The 16817-nt window shown below is 39.7% G+C and overlaps 1 protein-coding gene across 3 annotated transcripts in view; it reads left to right on the top strand.

Annotated features, from left to right (window-relative positions):
* LOC133651737 (dedicator of cytokinesis protein 7-like) overlaps positions 1-16817 on the top strand; it is a 120551-nt gene that overhangs the window by 14285 nt on the left and 89449 nt on the right. For 2 of the 3 annotated variants that reach the window (XM_062049813.1, XM_062049811.1), the window contains exons 4-7: positions 9809-10021; positions 15913-16000; positions 16308-16486; positions 16639-16707. In XM_062049813.1, coding sequence (XP_061905797.1) covers positions 9972-10021; positions 15913-16000; positions 16308-16486; positions 16639-16707 — 386 coding nt within the window. In that variant the 5' untranslated portion in view covers positions 9809-9971. Of the gene's footprint in view, positions 1-9642; positions 9660-9808; positions 10022-15912; positions 16001-16307; positions 16487-16638; positions 16708-16817 lie in introns of those variants that run through there. The other variant, XM_062049812.1, reaches the window with a different exon arrangement.

Raw genomic sequence — 16817 nt, 5'->3', positions numbered from 1 at the left:
AACAGCAGTGTACTGTTGTCACTAGACTACTAGAGGATCTTTGAGTACCATTTTTGCTGCAGTTGGTCCTTAAAAACAGCAGTGTACTGTTGTCACTAGACTACTAGAGGATCTTTGAGTACCATTTTTGCTGCAGCAGCTCCTTAAAAACAGCAGTGTACTGTTGTCACTAGACTACTAGAGGATCTTTGAGTACCATTTTTGCTGCAGCAGCTCCTTAAAAACAGCAGTGTACTGTTGTCACTAGACTACTAGAGGATCTTTGAGTACCATTTTTGCTGCAGCAGCTCCTTAAAAACAGCAGTGTACTGTTGTCACTAGACTACTATAGGATCTTTGAGTACCATTTTTGCTGCAGCAGCTCCTTAAAAACAGCAGTGTACTGTTGTCACTAGACTACTAGAGGATCTTTGAGTACCATTTTTGCTGCAGCAGCTCCTTAAAAACAGCAGTGTACTGTTGTCACTAGACTACTATAGGATCTTTGAGTACCATTTTTGCTGCAGCAGCTCCTTAAAAACAGCAGTGTACTGTTGTCACTAGACTACTAGAGGATCTTTGAGTACCATTTTTGCTGCAGCAGCTCCTTAAAAACAGCAGTGTACTGTTGTCACTAGACTACTAGAGGATCTTTGAGTACCATTTTTGCTGCAGTAGCTCCTTAAAAACAGCAGTGTACTGTTGTCACTAGACTACTAGAGGATCTTTGAGTACCATTTTTGCTGCAGTAGCTCCTTAAAAGCAGCAGTGTACTGTTGTCACTAGACTACTAGAGGATCTTTGAGTACCATTTTTGCTGCAGTAGCTCCTTAAAAGCAGCAGTGCACTATGTTACATAGACTATAGGATCTTTGACAAGTATTTTTGCAGTAGGTCCTTAAATACTTAAAAACTACTGTCTTATGGACTGGAGGATCTTTGATGAGAATTTTTGCAGAAGGTCCTTAAAAACAGCAATGCTCTACTGTTACATAGATTATAGGATCTTTGGCAAGTATTTTTGCAGAAGGTCCTTAAAAACAGCAGTGCACTACAATCATATAGACTAGAGGATCTTTGATTAGAGTATTTGAACTAGTACCCTAAAAACAGCAGAACGCTGCCATGGAGGATCTTTGACAAGCATTTTTGCAGTATGTCCTTAAAAACAGCAAAATACTGCTCTAATACATCTAATATATTTATTTGACAAGCATCTTTTCAGTAGTTTTTTTTTAATGTAAAAATGCGACTGTTGTAAAGACTACATGATCTTTGACTAGCTTTTTTTTGGTCGATCTGTAAAAAGAAGAGTGCTTCTGTACTATAAATAATTTTCCGACTAGTGTTTTGGAAGTAAGTAGCTAAAAACGGCAGAGAGCTTTTGTCATATGGAAGATTTTTCACTACCATTTTTGCATTCGGTAACATTTTTGCAGGAGGTCTAAACAGCAGTGGATTTCTATCATATAAACTATTAGAGGATCTTTGACTAGAATTTTTGCTGTAGTTTACTAAAAACAGCAGTGCACTACTGTCGTATAAACTATTAGAGGATCTTTGACTAGAATTTTTGGAGTAGGTCCATGAAACAGCAGTGCACTACTATCATATAAACTATTAGAGGATCTTTGACTAGATTTTTTCAGGAGGTCCATGAAACAGCAGTGCACTACTATCATATAAACTATTAGAGGATCTTTGACTAGAATTTTTGCTGTAGTTTCCTAAAAACAGCAGTGGATTTCTGTCATATAAACTATTAGAGGATCTTTGACTAGAATTTTTGCTGTAGTTTCCTAAAAACAGCAGAGCACTACTGTCGTATAAACTATTAGAGGATCTTTGACTAGAATTTTTGGAGTAGGTCCCTGAAACAGCAGTGCACTACTATCATATAAACTATTAGAGGATCTTTGACTAGAATTTTTGCTGTTTCCTAAAAAAAAAATTTCAGCACTACTTTCATATAAATTATTAGAGGATCTTTGACTAGAATTTTTGCTGTAGTTTCCTAAAAACAGCAGTGCACTACTATCATATAAACTTTTAGAGGATCTTTGACTACAATTTTTGCTGTTTCCTAAAAAAAAAAAAAAATTGAGCACTACTTTCATATAAACTATTAGAGGATCTTTGACTACAATTTTTGCTGTTTCCTAAAAAATAATAAAAATTGAGCACTACTTTCATATAAACTATTAGAGGATCTTGGACTACAATTTTTGCTGTTTCCTAAAAAAAAAAAAAATTGAGCACTACTTTCATATAAACTATTAGAAGATCTTGGACTACAATTTTTGCTGTTTCCTAAAAAAAATAAAAATTGAGCACTACTTTTATATAAACTATTAGAGGATCTTGGACTACAATTTTTGCTGTTTCCTAAAAAAAGATAAAAATTGAGCACTACTTTCATATAAACTATTAGAGGATCTTGGACTACAATTTTTGCTGTTTCCTAAAAAAAGATAAAAATTGAGCACTACTTTCATATAAACTATTAGAGGATCTTGGACTACAATTTTTGCTGTTTCCTAAAAAAAGATAAAAATTGAGCACTACTTTCATATAAACTATTAGAAGATCTTGGACTACAATTTTTGCTGTTTCCTAAAAAAAGATAAAAATTGAGCACTACTTTCATATAAACTATAAGAAGATCTTGGACTACAATTTTTGCTGTTTCCTAAAAAAAAAAAATTGAGCACTACTTTCATATAAACTATTAGAGGATATTTGACTAGAATTGTGTTTTATTTTGTACAAAATAGTCTGGTTGTTTGTTTTTAAAATGTCCCCCTGAACAATTGAGTGTAACAATCCTGCAACAGAATGATTTTCACTTACTGAGGACAAAAATGAAGGCAGCAAAGCCAGCTACTTTTCACAAATAGTACTTTTGATAGTCATTTACATCAAATGGCTGCCACATGCAATTGTGGGAAACCTTTTCATTTAAAGCAGAAAGTCTACCTTTTAATTGTAGTTTTGACTTTTTTTTTAAAACAGATGTAATCCATTTGAATGATGTACGTCGTTTATTACTGTCCTAATACTTTTGGCTGCTAGAAGCCTAAAAAGCAGTTGCCTAATTAAAAACCAAAAAGGTGTGTAATGATTTGAAAAGTGGAGCAGGGATGGAGAGTAGGGGGTGTGACGTCCCCTCGGCCGCGGCTGAGCAGGTGGATGATGGGCAGCTGAGTGGTGAACTCTTGGGGGGCTAGGAAGGGTGGAGGTCCATTTCGAGAGGACCCAACCCCATCTGGAAGTGAGGTGGGGGCTTTAGTGTGAAAAAGATCTAGTGGGTGGTGTCTGACACTCTCTCTTTTGTTCCTGGCTATAGCACAGCAGTGACGGCGGCGGCGGTGGAAGGAGGAGGAGGAGGAGGGGGCTGGTGGTGGGGGCTGGGCACTTTAACAACAATGGTGGCCATGGAGGAACTGAAAGAGGGCTGAGCAAGGATGCAGGCAGGGAAGGTGTGGACCAAAGAGGGGGAAGCAGCTTTGTAAGAAGCAATGGACGCTGCAATATCACACAAAACAAGGAACAATATTAACATGATGTATTTTCATGTCACGCTTTTCTTTTCCACGCCGCCTTTAAAGGGCCTGTTTCTCTCAACTACCTGCACACGCTCTCCATGGTGCTGAATGTGCCAACGTGGGGACATACTATATACTGTGTGTGCATTTACATATATATATATATATATATATACACTACCGTTCAAAAGTTTGGGGTCACCCAAACAATTTAGTGGAATAGCCTTCATTTCTAAGAACAAGAATAGACTGTCGAGTTTCAGATGAAAGTTCTCTTTTTCTGGCCATTTTGAGCGTTTAATTGAGCCCACAAATGTTATGCTCTAGAACAGACCTGGGCATTCTGCGGCCCGCGGGCCGCATCCGGCCCTTTGTGCGTCCCTGTCCGGCCCGCGTGAGGCCAATTATAAATTACAAAATACATTTTAAAAAGTATCTATGTCGAGTGTGCAATACAACGGTGCTGCTTTTGTTTTGAAAATCGTTATTTGTATTACTTCCGTGTGGACGTATGCGTGTGCGTGATTGTGAGTGAATGTGAACAGCTGCAATCACAAATTACAAAATAAAGTTGAAAAAACATCTATGTCGTGCGCGCAATACAACTGTGCTGCTTTTATTTTGAAAAGTATTATTTATGGGCGTGTGTCCATGTGTAACCTGCGAGTGAAGGTGCACATGCAGCGACAAGTGATGCACGGTTTACACCCGAGATGCTAAAAAGAGAAATGTTAATGACGAATGGCGTGTTTCCAACAAGACATGGACTGCCATGCAACGTTCCCTCTAAGGTGCGTGCCTGCGCAATTGCGCACTGCTCAAGCGTCTGCTGCGCACAGCAAATATATGCCGCGCACCAAATCAAATCCCATCTGAATTCTAAACAAAATAAACATATTTATTCTATGTAATTTTGCAATGCAACTCTGAGTGACAGTGACAACAAGCGGCCCTAACGGTGTTCGTCAACACCGTTCAATTGAACACCGTTCAATTATTGTAACGTCTATCCAAATGCTTCGAGGACAGGAATTATATTGATCACTTTATTGAGCAAAACTGTTTATATTGGGCCATAACCACACCAAAAACATGAGTAAAACACTACTATCTCGAAAAACTAGTCATTTTCTGCCGTACAAACCAGGCCAAAACCAACTTGTCATCTGTCACCAACATGCATACTACTAAACCACTGGTGCGTTTATGGCCACACAAAAAGTCGGACAACTCAAACACCACACAAAGTTACACTATGACTCCTCAGTCATACGTGTGCTTATTTTACTGTCATTTATTATTAATGTTAATTTATTTATATTAGTCATGGAATGCTGTTACACACACTATATTGAAGTATTACTATTATTATTAATTATTATTATTATTATTATTTATTTATCTTACGGTATATATCAAAAATAATATTGAGCAAAATTTAATTGAAATATTGTCGATGTGGCCCTCCAGCAGTGCTCGGGTTGCTCATGCGGCCCCCGGTAAAAATTAATTGCCCACCCCTGGACTAGAACTTGGTGGGAGGAGACCTTGCCCCAAGTGCATGAGTTCAAGTACCTAGGAGTCTTGTTCACGAGTGAGGGAAGAGTGGATCGTGAGATCGACAGGCGGATCGGTGCGGCGTCTTCAGTAATGCGGACCCTGTATCGATCCGTTGTGGTGAAGAAGGAGCTGAGCCGGAAGGCAAAGCTCTCAATTTACCGGCCGATCTACGTTCCCACCTATGGTCATGAGCTTTAGGTTATGACCGAAAGGACAAGATCGCGGGTACAAGCGGCCGGAATGTTGTCTCCTCCAGGCTAGACTGCTGCAATTCACTTCTTGTCGGGATCCCCAGCAAGAACATCCAGAAGCTGCAGTACTTAAAAAATAATGCTGCTAGGATCCTGATTAGAGTGCGGAAATACGACCACATCACACCAGTCCTCAAATCCTTTCACTGGCTTCCTGTTCCACTCAGGATCGAATACAAAGTCTCCCTACTAACTCACCAGTGCCTCCATGGAAATGCCCCCCTCTACCTCAAAGAACTGCTCACCCCCAAATCCTCCACACGACACCTCCGCTCCGGACAGGCTAACCTCCTCCAACCTCCGAGGACAAAGCTCTGAACAATAGGAGACAAGGCTTTCTGCTACGCCGCTCACAGTCTGTGGAACACTCTCCCTGACCACCTGAGGGCACCACAGACTGTGAATGCTTTTAAAAAAGGCTTAAAAACCCTTCTTTTTAAAAAAGTATTTTTTTTATATATATATATGTGTGCTAGTTCTAGCTGTTAGGCCAGACCTGGGCATTCTGCGGCCCGCGGGCCACATCCGGCCCTTTGTGTGTCCCTGTCCGGCCCGCGTGAGGCCAATCATAAATTACAAAATACATTTAAAAAAAGTATGTCGAGTGTGCAATACAACGGTGCTGATTTTGTTTTGAAAAGCGTTATTTGTATTACTTCCATGTGGACGTATGCGCGTGCGTGATTGTGAGTGAATGTGAACAGCTACGATCACAAATGACAAAATAAAGTTGAAAAAACATCTATGTCGTGCGCGCAATACAACTGTGCTGCTTTTATTTTGAAAAGTGTTATTTATGGGCGTATGTCCGTGTGTAACCTGTGAGTGAAGGTGCACAGCGACAAGTGATGCACGGTTTACACCCGAGACGCTAAAAAGAGAAAAATTGATGACGAATAGCGTGTTTTCAACAAGACATGGACTGCCAAGCAACATTTCCTCTAAGGTGCGCCCCTGCGCAATTGCGCACTGCTCAAGCGTCCTCTGCGCACAGCAAATATATGCCGCGCACCAAATCAAACCCATCTGAATTCTAAACAAAATAAACACATTTATTCTGTGTAATTTTGCAATGCAACTCTGAGTGACAGTGACAACAAGCGGCCCTAACGGTGTTCGTCAACACCGTTCAATTGAACACCGTTCAATTATTGTAAAGTCTATCGAGATGCTTCGAGGAAAGGAATTATATCGATCACTTTATAGAGCAAAACTGTTTATATTCGGCCATAACCACACCAAAACACGAGTAAAAAACGTATATCTCGAAAAAGTGGTCATTTTCTGCCGTACAAACCAGGCCAAAACCAACTTGTCATCTGTCACCAACACGCATACCACTAAACCACTGGTGCGTTTATGGCCACACAAAAAGTCGGACAACTCAAACACCACACAAAGTTACACTATGACTCCTCAGTCATACGTGTGCTTATTCTACTGTCATTTATTATTAATGTTAACTTATTTATATTAATCATGGAATGCTGTTACTAGAGAAAGTTACAGGAATGCACACTTCATCCTATGCTTACATTTCATTGTGCAACATGAGGATGTTTAAGGGGAACTAAATGTGATCTCTGAAAGGGGTACAAATGATTTCCAAAGCAGTGCTTTTGGTATAAATTTAAGTTAGGTTAAATGAAAGTATTATTACTATTAATTATTAATATTATTATTATTAATCTTACGGTATATATAAAAAATAATATTGAGCAACATTTAATTGAAATATTGTCGATGTGGCCCTCCAGCAGTGCTCGGGTTGCTCATGCGGCCCCCGGTAAAAATTAATTGCCCACCCCTGCTCTAGAAACTCAATCTGCTCAAAGGAAGGTCAGTTTTGTAGCTTCTGTAACGAGCTAAAGTGTTTTCAGATGTGTGAACATGATTGCACAAGGGTTTTCTAAACATCAATTAGCCTTCTGAGCTAATGAGCAAACACATTGTACCATTAGAACACTGGAGTGATAGTTGCTGGAAATGGGCCTCTATACACCTATGTAGATATTGCACCAAAAAGCAGACATTTGCAGCTAGAATAGTCATTTACCACATTAGCAATATATAGAGTGTATTTCTTTCAAGTTAAGACTAGTTTAAAGTTATCTTCATTGAAAAGTACAGTGCTTTTCCTTCAAAAATAAGGACTTTTCAATGTGACCCCAAACTTTTGAACGGTAATATATATATATATATATATATATATATATATATATATATATATATATATATATATATATATATATATATATATATATATATATATATATATATATATATATATATATATATATATATATATATATATATATATATATATTTACATATATATATATATCCATCCATTTTCTACCGCTTGTCCCTTTAGGGATTGCGGGGGGTGCTGGAGCCTATCTCAGCTGCATTCAGGCGGAAGGCGGGGTACAGCCTGGACAAGTCGCCACCTCATCGCAGGGCCAACACAGATAGACAGACTACACTCACATTCACACACTAGGGCCAATTTAGTGTTGCCAATCAACCCATCCCCAGGTGCATGTCTTTGGAGGAGGGAGGGGCCTATCCCCAGGTGCATGTCTTTGGAGGAGGGAGGGGCCTATCCCCAGGTGCATGTCTTTGGAGGAGGGAGGGGCCTATCCCCAGGTGCATGTCTTTGGAGGTGGGAGGAAGCCGGAGTACCCGGAGGGAACCCACGCAGTCACGGGGAGAACATGCAAACTCCACACAGAAAGAAACCCGAGGGCAGGACTACTCAGGACCTTCGTATTGTGAGGCACATGCACTAACCCCTGTGCCACCGTGCTGCCCTATATTTACATATATATGTATATATATATGTGTGTGTGTGTATATATATATATATATATACATATATTGCGCTCTACCACGGTATCAAGCACTATTTTTTTTGGATAACCTAATTAAGATATATATATATATATATATTTATATATATATATATACACACACACACACATACCTCGGATAAGCGGAAGAAGATGGATGGTGGATGGATGGATATGTATACATACATATACACTCACACACGTATATATATGTGTATATATATATATATATATACACACACATATATATATATATATATGTAAATATATACATATATGTAAATATATACACATATATGTAAATATATACACATATGTAAATATATACACATACACATGTGTGTGTGTGTGTATATATATATATATACACACACATGCATACATATATACACACACGTGTATATATACACATGTGTATATATATATATATATATACACATGTGTATATGTACGTGTGTGTATATATATATATATACTTATGTGTATATGTACGTGTGTGTATATATGTGTGTATATGTGTATATATATATATATATATACACATACATATATATATATGTATGTGTATGTATATATGTATGTGTATATATATATATATATATATACATGTGTATATATATATATATATATATATATATATATATATATATATATAAATAAAATTTATGTATGTATAGATATATACAGATAGAGAGAGTGTGTGTAGTTATATGGACATGTCATTACAATTAAAAGGAGATGGCTCCATTGAGGCTGGTATTGTGCATCATCATCATGTGTGTTTGACTGCCTTATATGAAGTATATAGGCAGCACAGTGAGGTAGTTGTTGACACACCAGTGGATGAATGGGCCTGGTGATGGACTGGCGGCCATTCCAGGGTGTACTTCGTCTCTTGCCCCCCAAGTCAGCTGGGATTGGCTCCAGCTCACCCATAACTCCATAAAGGGTATGGGAAATAGATGAATTCATCTGACTGTAGCTGTTTATAATAAGAATTCACCATACATCTGCAGAGGTCAAATATGGCAACATTCCCCTTTTACATATGGTCTACAGCACCCCCTGCTGGTGCAGTCTCACTGTAACACCCTATTGTGACGTCATCAGTAGGTGTCGCCCATTGTGCGTGAATAATATGACATGGCAACAAAGAAATATTACCGTACTCTTTAATATCATTCTGGTTGTGGTCTTTAAAGTCTTTTTTTGTTTCAATTGTGCTTTGATCATGTTTGGGATTCACGTGAGGTTTGTTTTTTTTAGCCACAAACTTACTTGCTCATATATATATTTATTTTTGGGGAAATGTAAGTAGTGATGATGGAAATAGGAGACAATTAAAAAGCGGCCAGGTGAGAAGTCTGCGTGAACACTTTGCACAAGCTGCAGGGGACACAAGGGGCGACCGGAAGTGAAGGAGAATGACGTCAAAAGTTCCACGACGATAAGTCTCCGTACCTCAGTTAGATGTACGTTTGGTTTGTAAACATTATTGATTTATAGTAGTTCAAACTAATGTGTCCCCCACCGATATGTCAAAGTAATAACATGAACAAGTAAGCCTTTTACTTTGAAGCTGTACCGGAAGTGAGGTCATTTCTCCCACTCTGCTTGACAGTGGCTCGCCGCCCAGCCGCTAGGAGGAAGACGGGATCCCGGCCAGGTCCCCAGCGTGGAAGTGGCTCTTCTCTACTCTCCCGTCCGCACTAAACACAACACTTGGACAGACGGGACGCAGCGAAAGTACGACGTCTTGGCGGAGGTTACATGGGGGACGCGCCATGACGTCCACGGCCAGCGAAAGGCGGGCGTTTGCTCACAAAATCAACCGGTGAGTACAACTTGTATTGTTCGCCAAGTATTAGTGGAGCCTGGCCGCTGTACAGAAGTTTAGTCAATTCACTTTTGTGTTTCGGAATGTAACAAATTGTTTAAACGCCTTTATTTGCGCTTTGTTTCCTCAAGAGTGTCATCGCACAACAAGTAAGCTAGGTGTGACGTCACTAGCTAGTGCCGCGCTTCATTGTTGCTTCATAACGGTTGTGACGTCATTATTACACCTCTGAACTTCTGGCAAAGTAAACAACCATCTCCTCTGTTGTCAACAATGTGCGTTTCCTTTTTGCAGCCACATTTATTATTCACGCAACAGTCAAGGCACTTTCAACAACAAGGAAAGACAACTAAAGCAAATACAGAGACTATTAAGTATTAATAAACAATAATAATAATACAATTAAAATGGTTACCTAAATCACTTTATATGTTTTTTTTATAAAGATATCAATTTAAGGGCTTTTGTACTCTTAATCATTGTCCAAGATTTGATTGATAATTCTGACTGCGTGGGTTGCCTCCGGCTTCCTCCCACCTCCAAAGACATGCACCTGGGGATAGGCCCCTCCCACCTGCAAAGACATGCACCTGGGGATAGGCCCCTCCCACCTCCAAAGACATGCACCCGGGGATAGGCCCCTCCCACCTGCAAAGACATGCACCTGGGGATAGGTGAGGTGGTGACTTGTCCAGGGTGTACCCCGCCTTCCACCCGATTGTGGCTGAGATAGGCTCCAGCACCCCCCGCGACCCTGAAAGGGATAAGCGGTAGAAAATGGATGGATGGATGGAATTCTAAACCATTAAGCCAATTAGAAAATGTAGGCCTTACTTTCCTAAATAGACACTTTATGTATTTTTCTTTTTGCCTGGAGCATAATAATGTTGAAAAACATTTCTATATTAGTCGTTTATAAAAATACTACATTTGATGTCTTCTATAGAGAATGGGGACATGTCCACACCCTTGTTTCTCAGCCAATCTCTCATCTCCTACCAAAACACTTTTTTGCAGCCAAGTACTTACTTCCTGTTTGACTTAATACAGTACTGGTTAACCATATTTTCAGAAAGCTTACCTCCCATCACTATTATTCACATTTTGTACATAATGTCAATGCAAAGTTCTGCTTACTTCACCAACTGGTGAATGTAGTCAATAATTAAAAACACAAGTGATGTTTGTTAAAGAGGCTCTATATTGCAGGAGCTCAATGTGGACCTGCAAAAAAGTGAGTCAGAGATGGTCTATATCATGGGTGTCAAACTCTGGCCCGCGGGCCAAATTTGGCCCGCCGTGTAATTTCACTTGGCCCTTGAGGCAATATCAAATTTACATAAGAGCTGGCCCGCCGGTAATGTACTGACCCGCCGATATTATACAGCGGCAGTGCCGCTGTAACACCGCATTCACCGCTAATACTCAATACTTGCCAACCCTCCCGATTTTCCCGAATTTCAGTGCCCCTCCCGAAAATCTCCCGGGGCAACCATTCTCCTGAATTTCTCTCGATTTCCACCTGGACAACATTATTGGGGGCGGGCCTTAAAGGCACTGCCTTCAACATCCTCTACAACCTGTCGTCACGTCCGCTTTTCCTCCATACAAACAGCGTGCTGGCCCAGTCACATAATATATGCGGCTTTTACACACACACATGAGTGAATGCAAGGCATACTTGATCAACAGCCATACAGGTCACACTGAGGGAGCCCGTATAAACAACTTTAACACTGTTACAAATATACGCCACACTGTGAACCCACACCAAACAAGAATGACAAACACATTTCAGGAAAACATCCGCACCGTAACACAACATAAACACAACAGAACAAATACCCAGAACCCCTAGCAGCACTAACTCTTCCGGGACGCTACAATATACACCCCCGCTTCCACCAAACCCCGCCCCCGCCCACCAAGTTAATGTTGATATTTACCTCAAAAGGCTGCAAATAGAAAAGAGGCATTACATTTTTTATTAAAATTGTATTTAATATACCATTGATGTTTTTTTGTTTGTTTTTTGAAAGTTGATTTTGCACTATTAAGTTATATAAGCGTTGCTTGTTCCATATTCAGTGTTAAAGCAAATCAGTGTAGCAAACTGAGCAATAATTAACGTTGTATTCATGCACTTTCTCTTGCTACTTCAAGGCTTGAATGTTTGATTCATTCATTATTGTTATTTTATTTTCAAATGTATTGTTAGCCTGTGGAAAAAGTTTATTTTGATATTTACGCTGCAAATAGAAAAGAGGCATTCAATTTTTATTTAAATTTTATTTGATCTGCCATTGATATTTTTTAATTATTATTATTATTTTTTGAAACTCGATTTTGCATGTCACTATAAAGTTCTATAAGCCTTGCTTGTTCAATATTCAATGCAGAACTTGTTTGGGTCCCTATTAAAAGGTTAATTTGTTCAACTTTGGCCCGCGGCTTTGTTCAGTTTTAAATTTTGGCCCACTATGTATTTGAGTTTGACACTCCTGGTCTATATAGAATAGAATAGAATAGAATAGAAAATATCTTTATTGTCATTGTACAACGAAATTGTAAGCAAAACTAATTTAGTGCAAATTCATAACAAAAACTTGCACCAAAAAAGAGAGCTCTGAGCCGCTGCGTCTATGCGCGCGATATCAGTGTTTTCTGAGCAAAGGCACTTTTTTTTTCTTTGAAAAAATCCAGAGGCACACCACCAGTAGAAATCATTGAAAAATGAAACTCAGCAGCCGATATTGACAATTAAAAAAGTCGTTGTCGCAATTGTTGGATATGACTTTAAAGCATAACCAAGCATGCATCACTATAGCTCTTGTCTCAAAGTAGGTGTACTGTCACCACCTGTCACATCACACCCTGACTTTTTTTTGCTGTTTTCCTGTGTGTAGTGTTTTACTTCTTGTCTTGCACTCCTACTTTGGTGGATTTTCCTGTTTTGTTGGTATTTTCCTGTAGCAGTTTCATGTCTTCCTTTGAACATTCCCCGCACCTGCTTGGTTTTCACTAGGAATGTCCGATAATGGCTTTTTGCAGATATCCGATATTCCGATATTGTCCAACTCTTTAATTACCGATACCGGTATCAACCGATACCGATACTGATATATACAGTTGTGGAATTAACACATTATTATGCCTAATTTGGACAACCAGGTATGGTGAAGATAAGGTCCTTTTTTTTTTAAATTAATAAAATTAAATAAGATAAATAAATTAAAAACATTTTCTTGAATAAAAAAGAAAGTAAAACAATATAAAATCAGTTACATAGAAACTAGTAATTAATGAAAATGAGTAAAATTAACTGTTAAAGGTTAGTACTATTAGTGGACCAGCAGCACGCACAATCATGTGTGCTTACGGACTGTATCCCTTGCAGACTGTATTGATATATATTGATATATAATGTAGGAACCACAATATTAATAACAGAAGGAAACAACCCTTTTGTGTGAATGAGTGTAAATGGGGGAGGGAGGTTTTTTGGGTTGGTGCACTAATTGTAAGTGTATCTTGTGTTTTTTATGTTGATTTAATAAAAAATAAAAAAAATATGATACCGATAATAAAAAAACAGATACCGATAATTTACGATATTACATTTTAAAGCATTTATCGGCCGATATTATCGGACATCTCTAGTTTTCACAATTAAGACGATTGAAGTTTTGCGGACGCTATCCTTCCTTGTGTGAACATTGTTGATTGTCATGTATGGATGTACTTTGTGGACGCCGTCTGCTCCACACGCTGTAAGTCTTTGCTGTCGTCCAGCGTTCTGTTTTTGTTGACTTTGCAGCCAGTTTAGTTTCAGTTTCGTTTTGCATAGCCATCCCTAAGCTTCAATGCCTTTTCTTAGGGGCACTCACCTTTTGTTTACTTTTGGTTTAAGCGTTAGATACGTTTTTACCCGCACACTGCCTCCCGCGTATTGTGATCACAACAAACCATGTTCCCGACATCTACAAAGCAATTAGCTACCTTCTGCCACTTACTGATATAGAAGAATAGTACACGGTTACTCTGCTGAGCTCTAGACAGCACCGACACTCAACAACAGCACATTATTTGCGGATTATAATTACTGGTTTGCAAAAAATGTTTTTAACCCAATTAGGTGAAATGACATAATCTCCCACGGCACACCAGACTGTATTTCACGGCACACTAGTGTGCCACGGCACAGTGGTTGAAAAACACTGACTGAAGTGTGCTGTTCTTTGGTTTTTAAGGACCTACCTAGCTTATTCCTGGGCCCCGATTTAGAGCTTTACCTGCAAATCACCTTATCTTCACTCTTACTTAAAAGACTTAACCTAGCAGTGCTTTTCAAAGCTTTTTTTAGGCTGGTGAAAAGGTGATGTTTCTATGATGGATTATTGGCTCCATCAAGTCATGTTGGTATGCACTCACTGTATTGTTTCCCAGATCTCCTCCTCTCCTTCAGTGGGACATACAGTATTGTGTAGTGCCGGATGCAGGAAAGGGTGGGAATTTGTGTTCTGGCTCTTGCCCTCTCGGTTCATAGCTTTCCTACTTCCTGTTTTAAATAGAGGTGCTTTCCTACTTCCTGTTTTAAGTGGAGGTGCACAGAAAGAACTGCAGGAACTGCTTGTGAGTTTTGTGAGATGATCAAGTCGGCGACTGGAATATGGAGCAACGTGGGAGTCCATGTGTCAGTTGGATGAAACATCTCTGCAGTCTGGCCTGCTGCATGAGAGAAACAGACATTTGCTGACTTTCAAGTAGCAGCTGCTTGCTGTCTCTTTGAGACTGGATTGTGTGCTTGTTGGCTGCTTTTTTTCTCTCTCCCCCTTTGTCGCTGTCTGTAAGCCTCTCATTTGCCGTTGCTCCATCAAGAGCAGAAACGGGAGCTCTGGCTCAGTGCCTGTATAGCCACGTCTTTTGTGACATCTGCCTGCATCTCCATGCATAACAGCTGTTGTGGAGTCCAAAGTTAATGAGGAGGTCAAATATGCTCCTTCTTCAAATAATGCCATTCTCTTGGATAGATTGCTGTACTCCTATTAAAATAAGCTGCACCTCAAATAGTAGTGATCTGGCTGTTCGAGACTGGAATCGGATCGGCGCCAATATTTAACTTATCTTTTTCATAGCTGTGTTGTGGTTTTTACATGGCTTAAAATTGTACTCGTGTGAAAGATTCCTTCAAAAAGGATGGACACTCTGGGAGACAATTACATTTCCAAATGACTTGTTACACAGTGAAGTGAAAACCATTTCAGGTGACTACCTCTTGAAGCTCATGGAGAGAATGTCAAGAGTGTGCAAAAAAGTAATCAGAGCAAAGGGTGGCTATTTTGAAGAAACTAGAATATCAAACATGTTTTCAGTTATTTCACCGTTTTTTGTTAAGTACATAACTCCACATGTGTTCATTCATAGTTTTGATGTGACAATCTACAATGTAAACACTCGTGAAAATAAAAATAAACTAATTGAATGAGGAGAAGGTGTGTCCAAACTTTTGGCCTGTACTGTGTGTGTGTGTGCGTGTGTGTGCGTGTGTGTGTGTGTGTGTGTGTGTGTGTGTGTGTGTGTGTGTGTGTGTGTGTGTGTGTGTGTGTGTGTGTGTGTGTGTGTGTGTGTGTGTGTGTGTGTGTGTGTGTGTGTGTGTGTGTGTGTGTGTGTGTGTGTGTGTGTGTGTGTGTACAGTGGGGCAAAAAAGTATTTAGTCAGCCAACCATTGATTGTCAATGGGTGGCTGACTAAATACTTTTTTGCCCCACTGTATATATATATATGTATATATATACATTATATATGTATATGTGTATATATATATATATTGTATGTATATATATGTGCACGCACGGCCCCCTGCATTACTTCTATTTACCCTTCCTCAGGACGGTGGCTGCAGAGGTCCGGAAGCAAGTGTCCAGAGAGTATGGCTCCCCGCTCATGTCCAAAAAGCGAGGAGCACTGCACCATCCTGTGAGTCGCCCTGTAATTGATCTGTATTTACCTTTCAGCTTCAAAGCTGCAATTAGCTAAGTTCTAAACCCAGCTTTAGTCTCTCTGCTCGGGCAAAACCTGAACGAGGGTACATATGTAAGATGTTTAGGAGAATATCATCTGAAATGCCCTGATGGGAGGGTGACACAATTGTTAAATGGATGAGCAGTTGGGACAGTGACTATGTATTTATTCAACTAGATCATCCAAAGCAATCAGACCTTTTGTCCGCCGTCCCCTTTTTGCAGACTGATCTGTGGTTTTACAGTCTGATGTTACTCCACAGTTACCCCTGACTGAGGTCGTGGAGCCAGTGGATTTTGAGGAATATTTGAGCAGTCATGCTCCCGGGGTGGAGTCAGGCCCTCTCAGGCAGCTGATGGAGTTTCCCCAGGACGATTTAGAGCTCCACCACTCAGACAAAGAGTGCACTACGCTGGAGCCGCCGCTGCCTGAGGAAGAAGAGTAAGAAAAAGCTTGCCGTGGCCAACACATCCTTACTTGCGCATCTCCCAGCCTCGGACAAATGTATCAGAACAAAGCATTTCTTGGTGTGACACCGAGGGAACATGTATATTAAAGGACACTTACTTATGCATGTGCTTGTCTTACGTTAGCGCACTGGATCCCCGAGTGAGAGACGCCTTGGCAGTCTACACAGATGACTGGCTCGTCATTCAAAGAAAGTAAGTGGCAGACACACTGGAACCAGTTGAGTTTTTTTTAAAAAATTTGAATAATGCACTTGTGCAGGTGATTGGCAGTTGTGATATTAACATGTTCAACTCCCCGCTAG

Source organism: Entelurus aequoreus, linkage group LG06, assembly GCF_033978785.1.
Source record: "Entelurus aequoreus isolate RoL-2023_Sb linkage group LG06, RoL_Eaeq_v1.1, whole genome shotgun sequence".
Classification (NCBI taxonomy): Eukaryota; Metazoa; Chordata; class Actinopteri; order Syngnathiformes; family Syngnathidae; genus Entelurus; species Entelurus aequoreus.
This window is presented reverse-complemented; position numbering and strand designations above follow the sequence as displayed.